Source organism: Rhinoraja longicauda, chromosome 16, assembly GCF_053455715.1.
Source record: "Rhinoraja longicauda isolate Sanriku21f chromosome 16, sRhiLon1.1, whole genome shotgun sequence".
NCBI lineage: Eukaryota > Metazoa > Chordata > Chondrichthyes > Rajiformes > Arhynchobatidae > Rhinoraja > Rhinoraja longicauda.
Genome location: NC_135968.1, coordinates 18,036,042 through 18,056,381, shown reverse-complemented (window position 1 = coordinate 18,056,381; position 20,340 = coordinate 18,036,042). Strand labels below are relative to the sequence as shown.

At 47.6% G+C, this 20,340-nt stretch overlaps 1 protein-coding gene across 1 annotated transcript in view; it reads right to left on the bottom strand.

Moving 5' to 3' along the window:
- Positions 1-1,861: 1,861 nt before the first annotated feature.
- cdc25d (cell division cycle 25 homolog d) overlaps positions 1,862-20,340 on the bottom strand; it is a 24,305-nt gene continuing 5,826 nt past the window's right edge. Inside the window, exons 3-12 of the mRNA XM_078412717.1 lie at positions 20,203-20,254; positions 18,560-18,593; positions 17,205-17,270; positions 15,383-15,535; positions 13,845-13,940; positions 12,390-12,452; positions 10,174-10,272; positions 8,253-8,386; positions 6,812-6,923; positions 1,862-3,365 (exon numbers count right to left, since the gene is read on the bottom strand). Coding sequence (XP_078268843.1) covers positions 3,228-3,365; positions 6,812-6,923; positions 8,253-8,386; positions 10,174-10,272; positions 12,390-12,452; positions 13,845-13,940; positions 15,383-15,535; positions 17,205-17,270; positions 18,560-18,593; positions 20,203-20,254 — 947 coding nt within the window. The 3' untranslated portion in view covers positions 1,862-3,227. The remainder of the gene's footprint in view (positions 3,366-6,811; positions 6,924-8,252; positions 8,387-10,173; positions 10,273-12,389; positions 12,453-13,844; positions 13,941-15,382; positions 15,536-17,204; positions 17,271-18,559; positions 18,594-20,202; positions 20,255-20,340) is intronic.

Below are 20,340 nucleotides of genomic sequence, written 5' to 3'. Positions count from 1 at the left end.
CCAGCAGGGTAACGGCTGCGGGATGACCTTCAGCGACAGAACTCGAGGGCGACGCCTGTGTTTTAGCTCACAGCTGGATTTGATTGTAGTTAACAGAGAGTTAGTTTGTATGTCGCGACATGGAAGCAATACAATTCATACTTGCTGCATTTTTGCAATAACACGCAGGTCCATTATTGCGATAACACGCTGATGATATTTAATTTGTTTTTATTCAATAAATTAATAACCATAATACTAATGCAAACCACACCCACCTCCCCAAAAGTATACCGTGCTATGAAGGACAATCCATAGAAGAAAGGTCCTGACCCATAAAGTCACCTATCCATTTCAGAAGGGTCTCGACCGTAAACGCCACCCATTCCTTCTCTCCAGAGATACTGCCTGTCCCGTTGTGTTACTCCAGCATTTTGTGTCTATCCTCCACAGATGCTGTCTGACATAGTACATCACAGTAACAGGCCCTTTGGCCCATGATGCCTGAGCTAAACATGATGCCAAGATCAATTTGTATCTGCCTGGTCGTAATCCATATCCCTCCATTCCCTGCATATCCACCTGCCTATCTAAAAGCCTCATAAACAGCACATTCGTATCTGCCTCCACCATCACCCCCCCCCCCCCCCCCCCCCGGCATTGCGTCCAGCCACTCACCACCCTCTGGGAAAACCTGCCCTGCGTGTATCGCCAATGTACAGAAGGCCATGTCAGGAGCACCGGATGCAGTACATCAGGTTAGAGGAGGTGCACGTGAACCTCTATCTCACCTGGAAAGAATGCTAGGGTCTCTGGATGGAGGTGTGGGAGGAGGTATACAGATAGGTGTTACATCTTTAGAGATACAACGTGGAAACAGGCCCTTCAACCCACCGAGTCCACACCGACCATCAATCACCCGTTCACACCAGTTGTATGATATCTCACTCTCCCCATCCACTCCCTACACACTAGGAACAATGCACAGAGGCCAATTAACCTACAAACCCGGAAGTTTTTGGAATCTGGGAGGTAACCGGAGCACCTGGAGAAAACCATGCGGTCACAGGGAAAACGTACACACACGTACAAGCATCTATAGACAGGATCGAACCCGGGTCTCTGACGCTGGAAGGCAGCAGCCCAATGTGCCACCCATTGGAGAGTTACTCCGACACTTTGTGTTTTGTTCAAGATGCCAGCACCTGCAGTCCCCTTTGTCTCCAGACTATTCAATCTAAGCCCTGCGTGCATTGTGATGTTGCGTTTAAATCTAAGCTGGAAATGAAAGGGTGCCTGTTTATGAACACTGCAGCTTTGTCTGACTCTGACAGACGAGACTGCATCTCTGCAATGTGGGCGTGAATGGAATCAGGTGCAGCGGTGCTTTCTTGGTCACAGATGCAACTGCACAGTGAAATTCTTTTTGCATATACTACACGTGCAGGCGCTGCCATTTTTGGCACCATTATTCAAAATCCAAAGTCCGGTCGGCCCGCGTGCTCGATGTACTGCACCGGTTCCCGTGAACCAACTTCCCACTCCTCTCCTCACCCGGCCATCTTCGTGTTCCAGAGACTACTCTGGCAGCTGACCTTGAAGGCGCTGGAGGCGTTACCCTGCCTGGTTCACCGTCCTACAGGCCCTGGCTCCTCACGTCCGTCCGACGTCTCCAGATCCCTCCCGGTCCCGCTGACCGACGAGCCTTCGGGCAGATCTCGACGAGACTTTGCACCTTCCGGGCAGGCACCGCGGTGACAATGTCAAGTCAATTTTATTTGTATAGCACATTTAAAAACAACCCACGTTGACCAAAGTGCTGCACATCTGATTAGGGAAAAAAAAAGAAACATACAGTGGCAGGCGTGTTCACCAGGCTACAGACCCAGACACAGGCTGGAAACAACACACCTTTCCTGCACTAACCCTTTGAACTCACATCTTTATTTTCCCCGAAACAAATCCACAAGATATAAATATCGTACTGCCTCCAGCAAACAACAACAACATTTCCACCTATTGCCATCATTAGTGCAAATTACGATGCAAAACTAACCGATTGAGACAGAAATTTCAAGCTGTAAATTCACATAAATCTGCAGACTCTGTGATTGAACCGTAATTTCACATGTATAATACTCTCATAAAATAACTAGTGAACTGGTAACACATGTATTAATATATTATTTTATGTATTAATATGTATTAACATGTGATGCACCACGTGTATAATGTACACTTAAACTAACGAGTAAACTGGTACCACATGTATAGCACATGTATTCATATATTAATGTATAATTAAGTATTATGAAGTATTAACATGCATTAACATGTATTAATGCCACATGTATAACCGAGTCCATGCTGACTATTGATCACCCATTCATGCTGGTTCTATGTTTTCCCACTTCCACTCCCTACGTGCTAGGGGCAATTTTACAGAGGGCCAATTAACCTATAAACCCACGTCTTTGGAATGTGGGAGAAAACTGGAGTGCTCGGAGTCACAGGGAGAATGTACAAACTCCGCACAGACAGCATTCAAGGTCAGGATCAATCCGGGGTATCTGGCAATGTGAGGCAGTGGCTCTACCAGCTGCGCCACCGTGTTGCCCGTATATAGGTTCTTTTTTAATTTTTCCCCTCTCACCTTAAACCTGTGCCCTCCTTTACCCACTCTAGGTAACAGACTGTGTGCATTCACCCTATCTATCATCCTCATCATTTTATACACCTCCGTAGATCACGCCTTATCATCCTGTGAGGACATAGATTTAAGATTCATGAGGATGCTGCCAGGACCCAAGGACCTGAGCAGGGAGAGGTTGGGCAGGCTAGGACTTGATTCCTGGGAGCGCAGGAGGCTGAAGAGTGATCTTATAGAGGTGCACAAGATCTTGAGAGGAATAGATAGGGTGAATGCGCAGTCCTTTTCTTCCCAGAATAGGGGAATCAAGAACTAGAGAACATGTTGGTCTGGGCATCATGTTTTGTACAGACATTATGGGCCGAAGGGCCTGTTCCTGTACTGTTCCATATTCACAAGGTTCATGAACTAGAGAGCACAGATTGTTCAAGGCATCATGTAGAGCACCGACAGTGTGGGCTGAAGGGCCTGTTCCTGTACTGTTCCACATTCACATAAATTAGAGGGCACAGGTTGTTCAAAGTATCATGTCCAGCATGGGCATTGTGGGCCAAAGGGCCTGTTCCTGTGCCGTTCTATGTTCAGTGACCTTCCACTCTCAGTGTACGTTTGGTCCTATTAGCTCCTTCCGCCTGCAACGTCCGGACGACCGTCTCTCCTTCATCCGCGCGGCGCGGAGCTCCTCCCGGTGATCCTTGTGGTACATCTGGACGTATCCCCGAGGCTCACAGAGTGTCTGCGTGACAGAGGAACAAGGCCAAAGCCTGTGGATGCACCCAGGCACCATGAAGCAAAACATCAGCCAACTGAACCGTCCTCTTGCCAACTGGAGAGTGGTCCTGACCTCCCATCTACCTCATTGGAGACCCTCGGACTATCTTTACTCGGACTTTACTGAACTTTATGTTGCACAAACGTTACTTCCTTCTTGTATCATCTTTTTGCTGACTGGATAGCATGTAACAAAAAAACTTTTCATTGAAAAAAACTTTCCATTTAGTGTAATTTATTGTCACACGTACCGAGGTACAGTGAAAAGGTTCATTGTTGCATGCGAATAACCAGTGATCTTTCACAAAAATTAATCCTAGGACCTCAGACTCAGGAACAGCTTCTTCCCCTCTGTTATCAGGCTTCTGAACGGTCCTTCCATAAGCTGGGGTCCTGTCTGATTCACCTCTATCCCATTGCGGAAATTGGACTTTGTCTGTTGAACTGATGGTACAATGCTGAGAACTACACCGATCAGCCAAAACATTATGACTACCTGCCTAATATGCTGTTGGTCCTCCGTGTGCAGCCCCATACGCAGCAGATTGCGATGCACTGTGTATTGTGACACATTCCTCCCTGACCAACATTAAACTTTTCTGTGACTTGGGCCACAGTAGACCTTCTGTCGGTTTGGACAAGACAGGATAGCCTTTGTTGCCCTCGCGCATCAATGGACAATACACAATAGACAATAGACAATAGACAATAGGTGCAGGAGTAGGCCATTCAGCCCTTCGAGCCAGCACCGCCATTCAATGCGATCATGGCTGATCACTCTCAATCAGTACCCCGTTCCTGCCTTCTCCCCATACCCCCTCACTCTGCTATCCTTAAGAGCTCTATCCAGCTCTCTTTTGAAAGCATCCAACGAACTGGCCTTCACTGCCTTCTGAGGCAGAGAATTCCACACCTTCACCACTCTCTGACTGAAAAAGTTCTTCCTCATCTCCATTCTAAATGGCCTACCCCTTATTCTTAAACTGTGGCCCCTTGTTCTGGACTCCCCCAACATTGGGAACATGTTTCCTGCCTCTAATGTGTCCAATCCCCTAATTATCTTATATGTTTCAATAAGATCCCCCCTCATCCTTCTAAATTCCAGTGTATACAAGCCTAATTGCTCCAGCCTTTCAACATACGACAGTCCCACCATTCCGGGAATTAACCTAGTGAACCTACGCTGCACGCCCTCAATAGCAAGAATATCCTTCCTCAAATTTGGAGACCAAAACTGCACACAGTACTCCAGGTGCGGTCTCACCAGGGCCCGGTACAACTGTAGAAGGACCTCTTTGCTCCTATACTCAACTCCTCTTGTTATGAAGGCCAACATTCCATTGGCTTTCTTCACTGCCTGCTGTACCTGCATGCTTCCTTTCAGTGACTGATGCACTAGGACACCCAGATCTCGTTGAACATCCCCTCTTCCTAACTTGACACCATTCAGATAATAATCTGCCTTTCTATTCTTACTTCCAAAGTGAATAACCTCACACTTATCTACATTAAACTGCATCTGCCATGTATCCGCCCACTCACACAACCTGTCCAAGTCACCCTGCAGCCTTATTGCATCTTTCTCACAATTCACACTACCCCCCAGCTTAGTATCATCTGCAAATTTGCTAATCGTACTTTTAATCCCTTCATCTAAGTCATCGATGAGCCTTGGGCGCCCAACACCCTGTCGCCGGTTTGTGGTTTGTCCTTCCTCGGCCCACTGTCGGTGGGTACTCACCACTGCTGACCGGGAAGACCCCTCAAGCCTTGCCGTTTCAGAGATGCTCTGACCTAGTCGTCTGGCCATAACAATTTGGGTCTTGTCAAAGTCACTCGTCTTTACTCCTGACCATTTCTCCTGCATCCAACACATCAACTTCAAGAACTGACTGTTCACTTGCTGCCTAATATATCCCACCCCTTGACAGGTGCCATTGTAACAAGATAATCAATGTTATTCACTTTACCTGTCAGTGGTCATAATGTTTTGGGTGATCGGTGAATATTCTCTCCTTTGCTCTACCTATTGTACTTGAGTTTGACCTGATTAATAATAATAATAATAATACATTTTATTTATATAGCGCTTTTCATATACTCAAAGACGCTTTACAGAGATTTTGAGAACATAGGGAAATTAATAAATAGATAAATAAGTAAATAAATAAATGAACAGAGAAAGGAGACAGTAGGTGAGGTGACCTTCAGTGGTTGAAGGCAGTACTGAACAGGTGAGACTTCAGCGATGTTTTGAATGTGGTGAGTGTGGGGGAGTCTCTAACGGTTTGGGGTAGTGAGTTCCATAGGGTGGGAGCAGCGATGGAGAAAGCCCTGTCCCCCCAGGATCTGAGTTTAGTCCGGATGTGGGGGGATAGGAGATTGGCAGCGGCAGAGCGGAGGGTGCAGGTGGGAGTGTGCCTGTGGAGGAGGTCGGTCAGGTAGGATGGGGCCAGGTTATGGAGGGCTTTGTAGGTTATGAGGAGGATTTTGTACTGGATTCTCTGGGGGATGGGGAGCCAGTGGAGTTTATAAAGGACGGGGGTGATATGGTCACGGATCGAGGTGTGTGTGAGTAGACGGGCAGCGGAGTTTTGAATGTATTGAAGTTTATTGATGATTTTTGAGGGTGCGCCATAGAGGGTATCCTGTGCTGCACTGTTTTATGTTCCATGACATGAAGATTAGTGGAATTTAATTTTAGAGATACTGTACAGCGTGGAAACGGGCCCTTCAGCCCATCGAGTCTGCACCGACCAGCAATCAAACCCATGCACTAGTTCTATCCTACACACTAGGGACAATTTACAGAAGCCAATTAACCTTAAAACTTGCAGGTCTTTTTGAATGTGGGGGGGAAACTGGAGCACCCGGAGGAAGCCCATGCGGTCACATGGAGAACGTGTAAACTCCATACAGACAGCACCTGAGGTCAGGATCGAACCTGGACCTCTGGTGCTGTAAGGCAGCGGCTCTACCAGCTGTGCCACTGTGCCAGTTGTGGTCCGTGATCAAGGTTACCGAAGGATAGACCAGGGTGGCACTGGGGCTCTGCGGTAGAGTTGCTGCCTTACGGCGCCAGAGACCCAGGTTTGATCCTGAGCACGGGTGCTGTCTGTACAGAGTTTGCATGTTCTCCCTATGACTGCGTAGATTTTCTCCAAGAACTCCGGTTTCCTCCCACTTTCCAAAGACATACAGGTTTGTAGGTTAATTGGCTTTGGTAGAATTGTTAGTTGTTCGTAGTGTGTAAGATAGTGTAGTGTAAGGGGGAATCGCTGGTCGGCATGAACTCGGTGGGCCAAAGGACCTGTCTCTACGCTGTATCTCTAAAGTCTAAAGATATCTGACCTCTCCCTTTTTAAATACCCCCTAGGTTGACCCTGTTAGTGGGGCATCCAACTGGGTTACCTCAAACTGCTGGAAGAAATGCTTGTAGCCGTCCTTCAGAAGGTAAAGCTCAGGAAAGCAGAGCCTGGGATATACGTTTATATTCCGATCCAGTCGTCTTAGGCTCCGACAGCTGTGGATGTCAAATATTTGGAATATTACAGGGGGAACAAGTCAATTAAGATGTCTACACATCTTTGTCCAACACTCCACCAATCAAACCCTCCCTCACCTGTGTCTGAAGAAGGGACCTGACCCAAAACATCACCTATCCATGTTCTCCACAGATGCTGCCTGACACACTGAGTTACTCCCCCACTTTGTCTTTCTTTGTTCCCCCTCACCTGTACCCACCTATCACTTGTCAAACTTTATCTCGCACCCCTTTCTCATCCAAATTTCTCCCCTCTCACTGCATTCACTACAATCAGTCTGAAGAAGGGTCCCGACCTGTGTGTGTATATGTACACTTGTTTTGTGTGTTTGTCTGTGTGTCTGTACGTGTGTGTGCATATGTTTGTGTATATCTATGTATGAGTGGGTGTGTATGTATGTGTGCTTGCACATGTACGTGCTTGTGCATGTGTTCACATGTACGTGCGTGTGTATGCGTGTCTGCGTGCATGCGCACCTATATGCTGGTCTCCAGCCGGTTCAGGGGAGGATAACTGAGAGAAGACTCAGCAAGTCGTGAGGGACAGAGGCTGAGGGGGGAGAGTGTTAGAAACATAGACAATAGGTGCAGGAGTAGGCCATTCGGCCCTTCAAGCCAGCACTGCCATTCACTGTGATCAAGGCTGATCAGCCACAATCAGTAACCTGTGCCTGCCTTCTCCCCATATCCCTTGATGCCGCTAGCCCCTAGAGCTCTATCTAACTCTCTTTTAAATTCATCCAGTGAATTGGCCTCTACTGCCTTCTGTGGCAGAGAATTCCACAAATTCACAACTCTCTGGGTGAAAAAGGTTTTTCTTATCTCAGTTTTAAATGGCCTCCCCTTTATTCTTAGACTGTGGCCCCTGGTTCTGGAGTCCCCCAACATTGGGAACATGTTTCCTACATCAAGCAGGGGGAGAGAGTGTGGAGAGTGCTGAGGGGGAGAGAGGGAGGAGAGTGCGGGGGGGGGGAGAGAGTGTGGAGAGGGGGGAGAGTGCTGAGAGGGGGGAGAGTGTTGAAGGGGAGAGAGTGTGGAGAGTGTTGAGGGGGAGAGAGGGGGGAGAGAGTGAGGAGAGAGCTGGGGGGAGAGAATGTGGAGAGGGGGGAGAGTGCTGGGAGGAGAGAGTGCGGAGAGGGGGAGAGTGTTGAGGGGGAGAGTGTGCGGAAAGGGGGTAGAGTGCTGGGGGGAGAGAGTGCAGAGAGGGGGGAGAGTGTTGAGGGGGGATAGTGCAGAGAGGGGGGAGAGAGCTGAGGGGGGGGAGAGTGCGGAGAGGGGGGGAGAGAGCAGGACTGCTGTGTCACTCACACCCTGGGGCCTCGCTGGGAGGAGAACTCGCAGTGGAAGATGATGACAGAACGTCCCCTCGCTGACCCAGGCCACAGCGGAGTCGGGAAGAAAGTGTTGACCAGTTGCTCGTCCGTGTACAGGTTCAGCGCTCCCTGCAAACAGATAGAGTGAGCGGTGAGAGCAGAGCGGAGACATCCTCCTCTCGGCATCCTGCAAGGACGTGTCATCTTACTTTATTGCATTGCATTTATATTTGTAAGCTTTACAATCATATATATTATTGCTTTAGTCATTTTTATAAGTTGTCATCAGGCAACTGAACCATCCTATCAACAAGAGACCCCATAACCTGACCTCCCATCTACCTCATTGAAGACCTCTGAACTATCTTTGATCGGACATTCCTGGACTTTATCTTGTTCTAAACAATATTCCCTTCATCCTGTACCTGTACACTGTGAATAACTCGATTATAATCAGGTATAGTCTTTCTGCTGACTGGATAGCTCAGAACAAAAAACTTTTCACTTTACCTCAGTACACATGCCAATAAACTAAACTAAACTAAACTAAACTAAAAAGTTCATGACATAGGAGCATAATTAGGCCATTCAGCCCATCAAGTCTATTCCACCATTCTATCAAGGCTTATCTATCTTTCCCTCTCAACCCCATTCTCTTGCCTTTTCCCCATAACATTTGACACCCATACTAATCAAAACCTGTCAATCACTGTTTTATCAATACCCAAAGACTTGGCCTCCACCGCTGTCCGTGGCAATGAATTCCACAGATTCACCGTACTCTGACGAAAGAAATTCCTCCTCATTTCCTTTCTAAAGATAGGTTGTTTTATTCTGAGTCTGTGCCCTCTGACCCTAGAGTCTCCCACTAGAGGAAACATTTTCTCCACATCCACTCTCTCCAGGACTTTCACAATTTGGTAAATTGCAATCTCACAATGAAACCCCCCTCATCTTTCTAAACTCCAGCGAGTACAGGCCCAGAGTCATCAAACGTTCAGACATCATACACCTTACAAAATCAATTGCAATGCAATAAACTAAAATTGCAGTAGGATATACCTGCATTTCTATAGTGCACGCACAAATGCATGAATGCCCACACACACACGCAAGCACACATTCGCATACACATAGATCAGTTTGGTTTACATACACATAGATTAGTTTAGTTTGGAGATACAGTGCGGAAAAGGGCCCTTCAGCCCACCGAGTCAGCCCATGCTGACCTGCCACTCCTACACACTAGGAACAATTGACAATTTTACCAAAGTCAATTAATGTACAAACCTGAATATCTTTGGAGCGTAGGAGGAAACCGGAGCACCCGGAGAAAACCCACGCGGTCAAGGAGAGAACGTACAAACACTGTACAGACAGTCCCGGTAGTCAGGGTTGAACCCTGACTAGGATAACCCCAGGATTGTCTAGAAACAAGGAACTGCAGATGATGGTTTTTCAAAAAGACACAAAGTGCTGGAGTAACTCAGCGGGTTGGGAAGCATCTCTGGGTAACATGGGTTGGTAACGTTTCGGAGTCTGAAGAAGGGTCCAGACCCAAAATGTCACCTTCCCATGTGCTCCAGAGATTTAGATTATTATTGGGGGGACAAGTTAACGAAGTTGTAGACACTTCTCTGGCCTTTGTCCAACCATCTGCCAATGAAACCCCCCTCACCTGTGTCTGGATTCGGGCCCGACCTGAAACGTCACCTATTCATGTTCTCCAGAGATGCTGCCTGACCCACTGAGTTATTCCAGCACTTTGTGTCTTCATTGGTAAACCAGCATCTGCAGTTTCTTGTTTCTGCATTCAAATAGGCAGCTCATGTATTGAAAGGGTAGCAAGTGCAGATAAAAAACATGTTCTACACAAAATGCCATCACCTGCAGTTCCCTGTGTCTACAGGACGTACCTTAATGTGCCCTCCCTCATATTCATAAGGGTAACGGCAATCCACAATAACATACTCATCGATAAGGTGATCAAAGCTCTCCATCAGCAACTCAGCTACCTGTAAACAAATCCCAAACAAAATGTATAGAAGAAACTGCAGGCATACCGAAGGTACACCCAAAGTGCTGGAGTATCTCAGCAGGTCAGACAGCATCTCCGGAGAAAAAGGATGTGTGATATTTGGGGTCGGGACCCTTCTTCAGACTGAAAGTAGAGGGGGAGGGGGAACTGGAGGTAGGAAAAGGCCAGAACAAAGCAGGGCCAGCAACAGACGACCAAGGAAGGGTGGAGCCCATGATGACCCATTGTTGGCTGTGGGAGGGGTGGTAACAAAGGGATACAAGGATGTGAACAGTGGAACTAGAAGGACGACTAGGATGGTGGAGGAGGGGATGGGGGTGGAGAGAGGGAATGCAGGAGTTATTTGAACTGAGAGAAATCAACATTCAACCGCTGGGTTGTAAGCTGCCCGAGCGAAATATGAGCTGCTCTTCCTCCAATTTGCGTGTGGCCTCACTCTGACAGTGGAGGAGTCCCAGGACAGAAATTTTTGATTTTAGTTTATTGTCACATAGAAACATAGACATAGAAAATAGGTGCAGGAGTAGGCCATTCAGCCCTTCGAGCCTGCACCGCCATTCAATATGATCATGGCTGATCATCCAGCTCAGTAGCCTGTACCTGCCTTCTCTCCATACCCCCTGACCCCTTTAGCAAAAAGGGCCACATCTAACTCCCTCTTAAATATAGCCAATGAACTGGCCTCAACTACCTTCTGTGGCAGAGAATTCCACAGACTCACCACTCTCTGTGTGAAGAAATGTTTTCTCATCTCAGTTCTAAAAGACTTCCCCCTTATCCTTAAGCTGTGACCCCTGGTTCTGGACTCCCCCAACATCGGGAACAATCTTCCCGCATCTAGCCTCTCCAACCCCTTAAGAATTTTATATGTTTCTATAAGATCCCCCCTCAGTCTTCTAAATTCCAGCGAGTACAAGCCCAGTCTATCCAGTCTTTCCTCGTATGAAAGTCCCGCCATCCCAGATACTGAGGAACAGTGAAAAGCTTTTGTCGCGTGATAACTGTGCTAAAGGGTCAGTATGGGAATGGGAAGAGAAGTCATAATGTTTGACAACCGGTTGGTCCAGGTGGACTGAGCGTAAGTGTTCAGTGAAACAGTCTGCGAGTCTGCGCCTTTGTCTTGCCGATATATAGGAGTCTACACCTGGAACAGCGGATACAGCACAGCTGTTGCGAGACAGTTGTTACAGCAAACAGCTGGACTTTGTGTTCCCACTGTTCCTTTCCCCGCCTTGGGAATACCAAAATAATGTACAGCCACTCAGGTACCTGCGGGATACACACCGCCATGTCTGTTTAACGCAACTCATGAAGAACAACGGGATAATCACCAAATTTTATAGAATCTATTTTTCAGTTTATTTTAGAGTCACAGCACGGAAACAGTCCCTTCGGCCCACCGAGTCCGTGCCGACCAGCGATCGCCCGTATACTAGTTCCATCCTACACACTCGGGACAATTAACAGAAGCCAATTAAGCTACAAACTTGCATGCGGAAGAAACCGGAGCACCCGGAGGAAACAGGGAGAAGGTACAAACTCCGCACAGACAGCACCCGAGGTCAGGATCGAACGTGGGTCTTTGGCACTGTGAGGCAGCAACTTCAGTCATAGTGCCGCCTTGAGTCATAGAGTCATACAGTGTGGAAACAGGCTCTTGGGGCTAACTTGCCGACACCGACCAACATGCCTCATTTACACGTTCCAACTGCCTGCATTTGGTCCACTTCCCTAGAGACCAGTCCTATCCATGTTCCTGACTAAATGTTTTTTTAAACGTTGTGATAGTACCCGCCTCAACTACCTCTTCCGGCTGCTCACCCAACACCCTTTGTGTGAAAATGGTGGCTCTCAGGTTCCTATGAAATCTTTACCCCCCCCCTCACCATAAGCCTCTGGTTCTTGATTCCCCCATTCTGTGTAAAAGACTTTCAAATCCTCTAATTACTTTATACACTTCTATAAGATCACCCCTCATCCTCCTGCGATCCAAGGAATAGTCCTAGCCTGCCAACCTCTCCCCGGAGCTCAGGCCCACGAGTCTTGGCAACGTCCTCGTTAATCTTCTCTGCACCTTTTGCATGGAATACTCACCGTTTGGGCAGCAATGTACTTTAGATCCTGATGCTGGCCCTCCTCCACTGGCAGAAGACAGGCCTAGATCAAGTGGTAAGGAGACACTAGTTAGCCCCCTGTCAATACTCCCCTCCCCGGCAAATGGTCCCCCCACAATGACCAGCAACATCACAGTTACAATGTGACACTTTCCTGTTTCACAGACACACAATCAAACCACACAAACTCCCAGGGCAGGGACAGCACGGGTTAGATACAGAGTGAAGTTCCCTCTACACTGTCCCATCACACACTCCCAGGGAGGTTGCAGCCTCTGTTCCAGTGTCTGAAGGGGCTGCACTTCAGGTTTTGGCTCCATTTTAGTCCTACGCTCCTGATTTTTGGGCACCCGGTACAGAGGGGGGAGGGTCCAGAAGGAGGAGTGGGATCTCCCTGTCGGTCTGCTCCTGGGCCTGGCCAAGATGGCCTACCGCGGGTCCAGGCAGCGGGTAGTCGACGGCCGCACAGAGGTCGGCTGCCTGCCCCTTTTCCGGGGTTACGTTCGTGCTCGCGTGTCCCTGAAGAGGGAACACGCGGTGTCCACGGGGACGCTGGAGGCCTTCCATGAACGCTGGTCGCCGCGGGAGGTCGAATGTATTATTGACAAAGTTGACAGAACTTTAATTTGATAATTGTTTTGTTTGTAAACTGCCGAAACAGGCAGCTTTGGATTTGATCGCGTTACTACTTTGTATGTTTGGTTTTGTTTTGGAATAAATTATTTGTAAAAAAAACAAAAAGAAAGGGCAGGGACAACACGGGTTCGACACAGAACAAACCTCCATTTACACTTGGAGCAGAAAGGAGGAGGGAAGGTGAGAGGGGGGGGAGAGGAGAGGTCGTGAGAGGGATTGGGAGAAGATGGCTGGTGGGTGGGGGGGAACAGGAGAGGGAGTGAGAGGGATTGGGAGAAGATGGCTGGTGGGTGGGGGGGACCAGGAGAGGTAGTGAGAGGGATTGGAAGAAGATGGCTGGTGGGTAGGGGAAACAGGAGAGGTAGTGAGAGGGATTGGGAGAAGATGGCTGGTGGGTGGATGTGAGAGGGAAGGGTTTAGTTTAGTTTAGTTCATTGTCACGTGCACCGAGGTACAGTGAAAAGCTTTTTCCTGCGTGCTACCCAAGTCAATGGAAAAACTATACATGATTACAATCAAGCTGTCCACAGTGTATAGATAATGGGGTAATAGGAATAACATTTAGTGCAAGAAAAAGTCCAGTAAAGTATGTAGAAAGGAACTGCATATGTTGGTTTATACCAAAGAAAGACACAAAGTGCTGGAGTAACTCAGCAGGTCAGGCTGCATCTCTGGAGAAAAAGTATGGGTGACGTTTCAGGTCGAGACAATTCTTCAGACTCCGGTATTGTCCAGTAAAATCCGATTACAGACCGTCTGAGGGTCGCCAATGGTGTAGGTGGGAGGTCAGGACTCTAACCTGAGGGGAATCACGGATGATTTGTTTATTCGCCGCGTCTGGAATGTCTTCAACTTCCATCTTCTGGGAACAGAAGAGACGCCGGAAATTGTAAACCTGGAAATGGGATTAGAATCGGGAATGAGAGCAAAAATTTGCTTTTGGACCAGTTCAGCAGATATACCCTCCCCAGATGCTGACTCACCGCTGGCGAAGAAGTTACACAAGCAACGGGCACTTCTCCGTTACCTCCCTGGCAGAAACTCTCGGCTGGTTACACGACTAACAGACCAGAAGACATCATAAGACCATAAGAGATCGGAGTAGAATTAGGCCATTCGGCCCATAGTCTACTCTGCCATTCAATCATGGCTAATCTATCTCTCCCTCCTAACCCCATTTAGATTTTTTTTAGATTTAGATTCTACAGCGCGGAAACAGGCCCTTTCGGCCCACCAAGTCCGCGCCGCCCAGTGACCCCTGCACATTAACACTATCCTACACACACCAGGGACAATTTTTTTACATTTACCCAGTCAATTAACCTACAAACCTGCACGTCTTTGGAGTGTGGGAGGAAACCGAAGATCTCGGAGAAAACCCACGCAGGTCACGGGGAGAACGTACAAACTCCATACAGACGGTGCCCCATTCTCCTGCTTTCTCCCCTTAACCTCTGACACCCGTACCAATCAAGAATCTATCTATCTCTGCCTTAAATATATCCACTGACTTTGCCTCCACAGCCTTCTGTGGCAAAGAATTCCACAGATTCACCATCCTCTGACTCAAGAAATTCCTCCTCATCTCATTCCCAAAAGAAAGTCCTTTAACTCTGAGGCTATGACCTCTAGTTCTAGACTCTCCCACTAGTGGAAACATCCTCTCCACATCCACACTTTCCAAGCCTTTCACTATTCTCTACGTTTCAATTAGGTCCCCTCTCATTCTTCCGAATTCCAGTGAATATAGGCCCAGTGTCATCAAAAGCTCAAGAGATAGGAGCAGAATTAGGCTATTCAGCCCATCGAATCTATTCCACCATTCAATCACAGCTGATCCAATTTTTCATCTCAACATTCTCCTCAACCCCACTCTCCTCAGACTCGATGGGCTGAATGGCATAATTCTGCTCCTATGACTTATGGTATTATCATAAACCTTGACTCAGCAAGACATACAGTGTTGTATTTCCTTGTGCTCTTCAATGATACTGTATTGTCACTTGTGCCTAGGTACAGTGAAGTTATTTGTTTTGCATACAATCTAGTAAAATCATACAGCAGACCTCACCTAGGCAGTACACAAGAGTCGCCACGTTTCTGGCACCGACAAAGTTACAAAAAGATCATCAAACATTTTAATCTTCTGCCTTTACTTTCAAAATTGGCCTGGATTCCATGCTGTATCTTTCAATCAGGTTAATTCAATCAATCTGTCCAGCCTCTCCAAGCCCAGATAACATCCGCTCAAGCCCGCAAGCCCAGGTAACATCCTGGTAAATCTCTTCTGCCCCCTTTCCAACTGAATGATAAGAGGGTGGCAATCACAACGTTTACCCGTCCCGACTCCGCCTCCGAGTTTGCGAGGAATCCGCTTTTCCGTTTTTTCTGTGCTGGGGTTTGAAGTCCATCTTCCAGTTCGCCTCGTTTACTGCCGATGTGAGTTATAGGCGACGAGAGAGGAGACCTTGATTGCTCACAGTCATGGTCCTGTTGGGATGAACATAGCAAAGTGCTCAGCTCAGTATCAACCCCCCCTCCCGCACAAAGTTTGGTTTGGTTCCGAGATGCAGCATGGAAACAGGCCCTTTGGTCCACCGGGTAGTCCACACCGACCATTGATCACCCGTTCACACTAGTGAAGCGGTGGCACGGTGGTGCAGCGGTAGAATTGCTGCCTTACAGCGCCAGAGACCTGGTTCGATCCTGGGTGCTGTCTGAGCTAGATAGAGCTCTTAAGGACAGCGGAGTCAGGGGGTATGGGGAGAAGGCAGGAACGGGGTACTGATTGAGAATGATCTGCCATGATCACATTGAATGGCGGTGCTGGCTCGAAGGACCGAATGGCCTCCTCCTGCACCTATTGTCTATTGTACGGAGTTTGTATGTTCTTCTTGTGACCGCGTGGGTTTTCTCCGTGTGCTCTAGTTGCCTCCTACACTGCAAAGACGTATAGATTTGTAGGTTAATTGTCTTCAGTAAAATTTTAAATTGTCCCAGTGTGTAGGATGGTGCTGGTGTAGGGAGTGATGGACTCGGTGGGCCGAATAGCTTGTTTCCGCGCTGTATCTCTAAAAGTCTAAAGTAAAGTTCTATGTTATCCCACGTTATCCACAACCTACACACAAGGGGGCAATTTACCGGGGGCCAATCAACCTACAAACATTTGGGATGTGGGAGGAAACCAGAGCACCCAGAGGAAACCCACGCGGTGACAGGGAGAGCCTGCAAACTCCACACACAGACAGCACCCGACGTCAGGATCGAACCCTAGGTCTCTGGTGCTGTGAAGCAGTGGCTCTACCAGCTGTGCCACTGTGCAGACCTAAGGACTCAACATGGACAGAGACTATTACTTACAATTTGTTGTGAATAGCATTGTGTAAGGAGAGCTTGAGGACTAATGAACAGAAAATTCTGTCATCATGCATAAACTGGATATGCTGGATAGGATAGAGTTGATATAGGAGCACCCTCTACACTGCCCCATCACACAGTCCCAGGGCAGGGACAGCATGGGTTAGATACAGAATGAAGCTCCCTCTACACTGTCTCATCACACACTCCCAGGGCAGGGACAGCATGGGTTAGATACAGAGTGAAGCTCCCTCTACACTGTCCCATCACACACTCAACCTACACCCATCACCCAGGGCTGGGAGGATAAATCCACCCAATGCACTCTGCTGGTTACTGGTCAGTGCACCTGCACCAATGTAAGAGAGGTTTTAACAATTTCCTGCTCCAAGTCGATGGGACCCGCGCTGCCGAGAGTGAGGAGGGAACCGAGAGTGAGGCGAGTGTTGAGAGCTTCAAGAGCGAGGTGGGTCATCGAGAACAATGGGGCGACCAGTGGGGGGCCGGCAGGAACGGCGGAGGACACTGTGGGGGGGGGGGGGGGGGGGAGCTACTTCCATGTGTGGCAGTAGGCGGTAGATAGGAATGTTCTGTGAACTTCTGTAACTTTGACGGCACCAGACACTTGTGCACTGCCTAGGTGGCATCAGCTGTAAGATTTTATCGGGTTGTGCGCAAAACAAAGCATTTCACTGTACCGAGGTACATGTGACAATAAAGTATCATTCAATCATTGAGATCCGAGGAGGAAATCTGACCACGAGGAAAATTAAAACGAAACGGTTCGGGCGTTCAGTCTTACATTTTCCTTTCCCAGTCGACGCAAATTTCCTTCTGCGTTCATCTGTATTTTATCCAGAAGCCTCATCTGTAGAACGAAAGCAGAGGATGTTGGATTATGAAGTTGAGTTTCTTGCCATCTGCATAAGTAGGGTGGGGTACAGGTGCAATGAAAGTCCTGCCTGCAGCAGTGTCACGGGCACATGGACTCAGACAACACAGGGCAGAGTTTAAAGGGGGTGATTGTTTTTTTTAATCATAGTGGGTGGTGGGCGCATGGAACACACTGACAGATGTGGTGGCAGAGGCAGATGCAATAGTGACATTTAAGAGACTTTTGGATAGATACATGTTTAAGAGGGATATAGATCACCTGCAGGCAGAGATTAGTTTAACTTGGCATCGTATTCAGCACGGATATTAGAAACATAGAAACATAGAAAATAGGTGCAGGAGTAGGCCATTCGGCCCTTCAAGCCTGCACCGCCATTCCATATGATCATGGCTGATCATCCAGCTTAGTAACCTGTACCTGCCTTCTCTCCATACCCCCTGATCTCTTTAGCCACAAGGGCCACATCTAACTCCCTCTTAAATATAGCCAATGAACTGGCCTCAACTACCTTCTGCGGCAGAGAATTCCACAGACTCACCACTCTCTGTGTGAAGAAATGTTTTCTCATCTCGGTCCTAAAAGACTTCCCCCTTATCCTCAAGCTGTGACCCCTGGTTCTGGACTTCCCCAACATCGGGAACAATCTTCCCGCATCTAGCCTCTCCAACCCCTTAAGAATTTTATATGTTTCTATAAGATCCCCCCTCAGTCTTCTAAATTCCAGCGAGTATAAGCCTAGTCTATCCAGTCTTTCTTCATATGAAAGTCATATTGTGGGCCGAAGGGCCTGTTCCTGTGCTGTTTTGTTCTTTAACTGTCTGAAGATGGGTCTCGACCTGAAGCGTCAACTATCCATTTTCTCCACGGATGCCGTCTTGACCCACTGAGTTACTCCAGCACTTTGTGACTATGTTTGGTATAAACTAGCATCTGCAGCTCCTTTTTATTACTGTTCTGTTCTTTGTTCAATGTGGAACATAATTTGGATCAGAAATTATTGTGCTTTTCATAGCTTCTGTTCCAAAACTTAGTTGCCCTGCTATGAATGTGATATATATGTGATATATTAATCTGATGCATCGAGTTTTCTGGGTTACTGTAGCTGCAACCTTCAGCCACTAGAGGCTCTGTGGCGCCAATTTCTAAAGGCATCCAGGTACAGTACTTTAAACAACAATCAGTGTCAACAATCTGAAGAGAACAGACACAAGGGCGATTATCTGCTGTCTTATTAGATAAATTGAGTTGTTATTGTATCTTACCGGTTTAGAAGCTTTCTGCCTTGTGGGAGTCCGGCTACAAGTAAAGAACAATATTAAAAATCAACCTACTCTCACTTTATTCATGTTCATAATTCTGAGGTTATATGAGCAGAATTAGGCCACTCGGCCTAACAAGTCTACTCAGCTATTCAATCATGGCTGATCTATCTTTCCCTCTCTCAACCCCTTTTTCCTGCCTGCTCCCCATAACCCCTGATACCCTGAACAAACCCTGCCTGAAATATCACAGATATTTCCCTGTTCTATCCATCCTTCCCACCAGCTTCTTTGCAATTTTAAACCATTTTGTGCACAGTGGCACACTGATAGAGCTGCTGCCTCACAGCACCAGAGCCCTGGGTTTAATCCTGAGCTTGGGTGCTGTCTGTGTGGAGTTTGCACGTTCTCCCAGTGACCGTGCGGGTTTCCTCTGGGTGCTCCGGTTTCAAAGTTCATACGTTCTTGGAGCATAATTAGGCCTTTTCCTCTCCCACCCCAAAGGCATGCGGGTTTGCAGGTTAATTGGCCTCTGTAAATTGCCGCCTGGTGTGTAGGGAGTGGACGCGAAAGTGGGATAACATTGAACTAGTGTGATCGATGTTCGCCACGGACTCGATGGGCCAAAGGGCCTTTGCCATGCTGTATCTTTCAATTGGTCAATCAATCTCTCTTTCCCTATCCTGATACGTGGTATTTGCACCATTCTGCAGTATGGCATCAGTCATTGTGTTTACTGTTGTATCTATCATTTTTTACTCTAGGAGCTTCGTGTGAACAAGGAATTTCATTGCATCCTTATGTATGTAACAATCAACTGATTTGGTCTGCTCTGACTAGTGCCAGCTTCTGTAGGCAGTTAATATCAGCCTTACCAAAGATGCACACATTTAAGATGAATTAACAAAACTAACGATCCCTCCCCTTCAGACTCTCTCAAGCACGTAATAAACAGGATGAACTTTTTGAAAACAGGCTCTTGGGCTCACCGAGTCCATGCTGACCAGCGATCACCCATTCACGCTAGTTCTATCCCAAACTCCAAGGGCAATTTACAGAGGCCAATTATCCTACAAACCTGTACGTCTTTGGCATGTGGGAGGGAACTGGAGCATCCAGAGAAAACCCACGCGGTCACAGGGAGAATGTCCGAACTCCACACAGATAGAATCTGAGGTCAGGGTCAAACCCAGGTGTCTGGCCCTGTAAAGCAGCAACCCTACTGCTGTGCCACTGTGCCGCCCCTATGCATGGATGAAATGCCCCGTATCTCATAGAACACAGAACAGTACAGACAAGAACAGACCCTTTGGCCCGCAATGTCTGTGCTGAACATGACACCAAGACCAACTCTTACGTGCTTGCACATAATCCATAATCCTCCATTCCCTGCATATCCATGTGCCTATCTAAAAGCCCCTTTAAATGTCACTATTGCATCTGCCTCCACCACCATCCCCGGCAGCTGGTTCCGGGCACCCATCACCCTCTTTGTAAAAAAAACTTGCCCCGCACATTTAAACTTTGCCCCTCTCACCTTAAAGCCGTGCCCTCTAGTATTTTACATTTCCACCCTGGGATAAAGGTTCTGACTGTCTACCCTATCTATGCCTCTCATAATTTTATATACTTCTATCAAGCTGTACCTGGTGTGTTTTCTCTTTGGCTCCAGTCCATATGGTGAGATGGGCGATCGACCTATAAAAATCACACAATTAATACAAGTAACTAACCTGTTTACAGTCCTGGTTCCAGATTTAGCGTTTGCTCAGAAGATCCCTGCC